At 46.3% G+C, this 3,575-nt stretch overlaps 1 protein-coding gene across 1 annotated transcript in view; it reads left to right on the top strand.

Annotated features, from left to right (window-relative positions):
- The first annotated feature begins 999 nt into the window (after nt 1-999).
- The window catches only part of SPPL2A (signal peptide peptidase like 2A), a 72,126-nt gene continuing 69,550 nt past the window's right edge, over nt 1,000-3,575 (top strand). The window contains exon 1 of the mRNA XM_012649502.1: nt 1,000-1,221. Within this exon, the coding sequence (XP_012504956.1) occupies nt 1,156-1,221 (66 nt within the window). The 5' untranslated portion in view covers nt 1,000-1,155. The remainder of the gene's footprint in view (nt 1,222-3,575) is intronic.

The following is a 3,575-nucleotide window of genomic DNA, read 5'->3' as shown; positions in this document are numbered from 1 at the left end:
TCAGGCTGGTTTCGAACTCCTGAGCTCAAACAATCCGCCCGCCTCGGCCTCCCAGAGAGCTAGGATTACAGGCGTGAGCCACCGCGCCCAGCCACAAAGACACTTCTTGCTATCAAGTGGGAGGCAACATAATAAATGAAGAGAAAAATAAGCAAGACAATATGAGAGAATGAAAAGTGCTATGCAGAGAATTAAAGTAAACCATGATATGAAAGTGACTGGAGGGGTACTTTAGATTGGGTATGTCAGGAAGTTCCCTCAGAAGTAACTTTTAAGCTGACAAATGAATGCCAACGAGGCAGGCACTCTGAGTTTCAGAGGGAAGAGCATTTCAGCCAAGAGGACTACCAGCATAAAGGCCAGAGGGACCAAAGAAGACCCTTGTGGCTTAGTGCGTGGGAAAAGCAGTAAAGATGGGGATAGAAAGGAAGGCAGGGGCCAGACTATGTAAACTTTGTAGGCCAGCGTAGAGTTTTGACTTTGTTCCGAGTATGATGAAGAGTGACATGATCCGATTTATATTTTTTAAAAGATCACCCCGGGACTTGTGTGTGGCTACTGGGCTGTCCAGAGGGATAACTGCATCCAGTTTGTTGGAGAGAAACGCTGGTGGCCCGGACAGGGTGGTGGTTTTGGAAGAAGTGGATGGATTTCCGTTATATGTGTAAGTTACAGTGGCCAGGACCTATTGACAGCCAGATGAATTAAGGACGACCCTTAGATTTTTGGCTTGATGGAGCATTTGGGTAATTACTGCGGAACCAAGCAGCCGCTCAGCCACTTCTAGGAGGGCCTTGACAAAGTTCCTTGGCCTGCCGGCTCCGGCCAGACTTAAAGGAGGGCAGCCGGAGAGCGACACGCCCAGACCCGCAGCCAGTGGCCTCCCCGCGCCGGAACGCAGGGAGAGGGCGCCCGCCCGCGCCCGCCCGCGCCCGCCAGCCACGGACTCTGCGAGCGCCACCGGGGGTTTCCGCAGCTCGCGGGCGGGGCCGGAAGAGGAAGTCGGCGCTGCTGTGGCGGCCCGGCAGCACAGCTGTCGCGGCCGAGCACGCCCGCCCGCCCTTGTCCCGCCGGGCCACAGAGGCAGCCGGCGGCAGGACCCGGAGCCTCCCCCCGAGCCGCACCGCGCCGCAGCACCCGGCACCCACCAGTCCGATGGGACCGCAGCGGCGGCTGCTCCCCGCCGCGGCCGCCCTGCTCTGGGGCTTCCTGCTCCCGCTGGTAAGGGGGGCGGACGGGCGCTCGGGCCTCCCCGGGGCGGGGCCGGGCCGGGGCTCCTCTCCCCTTCCCCTCCGCACCCGCCTCCCGCCCGGCCTCCCCTCTGCCCGCGCCTACGCGGCCTGCTCCCCTTTCCCCCTTTCATCCTCCTCCCCGCCCCTCCTCTCCCCTCCCCGCTACTCACTCCTTTCCTTCCAGCCTCCTGTGTTTCACCGTCTTTCCCCCAGTCCTCCTGCCCACCACCGGTTCCTGGCGAAATACCTGCCCCCTAGAAATCTGCAGAGCGCCTTATGGTGCATTGACCTTGGTGCTGCTTTATAGTTTTTCACTGCCCTAGCATTTTTTAAAAATTGATCTCTGGGTTTTATTGTTTAAGCGTTTCTTACGGCTTCTTAACCTCTTTGCCCCGGGAAGAAAAAAATATGAAAGGCCTCGGGGCGTTTAGCGGTTCCTGTACTGGACTTTAATTGCACCAATACAGATTTCTTTTTTTATTTCCCTCTCCTTCTGTAATTCCTATTTCACCTTAGGGCTCCTTTGATGCTGTTCTGAGGGTTCGTTTTGTTTTGTAATAGTAACAATTTAAAATAACTTTTAAAAGAACACCCTAAATGTAATGACTTTAGTGGTTTTCAGTTTTCTGCCTAGTTTAAAGGGATGTGAGTGGGTTAAGTAAAAATGACAAATATGTGTTCAAAAGTTTGGTTTCATAATTACAGAAAAGTAATAATGTTTTAAAATTCAGCATCAAGTAATTCGAGCTTTGGTTGGGGGTCAGAAAGCCAGAGTTTCAGTTTTTGTTTCTAGTGACTTTCGCTTAGGGAGTTTCAGGTTGGAAACTTTTATGAGTAGTATTTATACAGAATCGGTGTGGCATAAGCCTGTCCAGTTCTTTCCATTAGAATGTTTACTTTCTGTGGAAGAGTATGTTTTGTTTTTTCTCTCCAGTTTAAAGGGTTGGTATCAATGAATATATTCATATGAAAGTGTCTTTAATGTTTATTGAGAAACCAAAATCTAAACCAAAACAGTATTTAGTGCCTTTGATACATTCATAATTTTGCTAGACAACATTAGGAACAGGAATGAGAGAATGTATTTAAAGATTGCTTGGGGGAGAGGAGTCTAATATAAAAAGAATAACAAAATAGCAGTGTTTGAGTCTTTGAGGTGTTTACTGTGTAATCAAAGTTACCGAAGTGTTTCTGCACTTATTTGAATCTTTTAAGGTGATGGTAATAATGAATATATATATCACATTCCCACTAATCCTTTCTCAACATAAATTAATAAATAGCCCAATAATACATCAATTCCTATTAAACTCACATGGACATTCTTATTAAAAGCCCTGTCCTCTCTTCCCCCCCACATGAAAAATTTAAGCAAAATAGTCATGATTTACAAATCTAAAAGTCATCCCTCTTCTAAAATGTCTTTCCCACATTCTGGATTTTACACTTTTTAAAATTACATCTACGTAGTTTGTTGTATCTCACCATGTTAATCTTGGGTTCTATACTCATCAGTTTCAGGGATGTGGGGATTAAGTAATATTCTTTTACTCCATAAATATTTGATGTGCATCTATTATATGCCAGGTACTGTGCTGATAACTATGAAAAAACTGACAAGATCTCTTTAAATTGTAAAGATTTTTTTTTTAGTACCAACTAGTATTGATTTTCTATTTCTTATTGATTTCTCTATGGATCTGTTTTCTTCTTAACTCATCCTTTAATATCCTGAGGAGGTCTCTTTCTCATTCCTTTTCTTTTCTGAGGAACTTGGATAAATCTGGTTTCCTTTTCCTCAGCTAAGCTCTCGCTCCTTTCTTCTTTCTTGCTAGATACTTGGTTCCCTTCCTCCAACATCATCTGAAATCTTGTACCGTTTTCTCCCTGAAGCCCTTGTTTATTCGTCTTCCCTAATCTTACTGCTCTAGGTAGCCTCTCTGAGTTCATTTGAATGAATGATAACAGCTTAATCATTTCATTTCTCCTCTCTGGGCTCTTGAAGCTGGCACTACTTCCCCTTAGTCATGTAATAACAGGGCCAATATCCTCATCTAGAAACAACACATAATCTTCAGAAACCACTGCCACATCCTTGTAGAAGAGGCAGAGGATCTAGTATTGGAAAAACCCTTAGTGATCATTTAGCCTGTCCCCCTCATCTTGATCATCTTCACATCGGAGTGACCTCACTGTGTATTTTTAACTCAATCTATAGCACATCTGGCTGTTAGTGCCTAGCAGGTGGTTAACTCTGTCTTGGCATTGCCATAATTCCATTTCAGACTTGTCCTTCCCTGGTCCAGCTCCACCCCCAGCCCCAGTTGTTGGGCCTTTATTTCA

Source organism: Propithecus coquereli, unplaced genomic scaffold (assembly GCF_000956105.1).
Source record: "Propithecus coquereli isolate 6110/MARCELLA unplaced genomic scaffold, Pcoq_1.0 Scaffold3, whole genome shotgun sequence".
NCBI classification, from domain to species: domain Eukaryota; kingdom Metazoa; phylum Chordata; class Mammalia; order Primates; family Indriidae; genus Propithecus; species Propithecus coquereli.
This window is presented reverse-complemented; position numbering and strand designations above follow the sequence as displayed.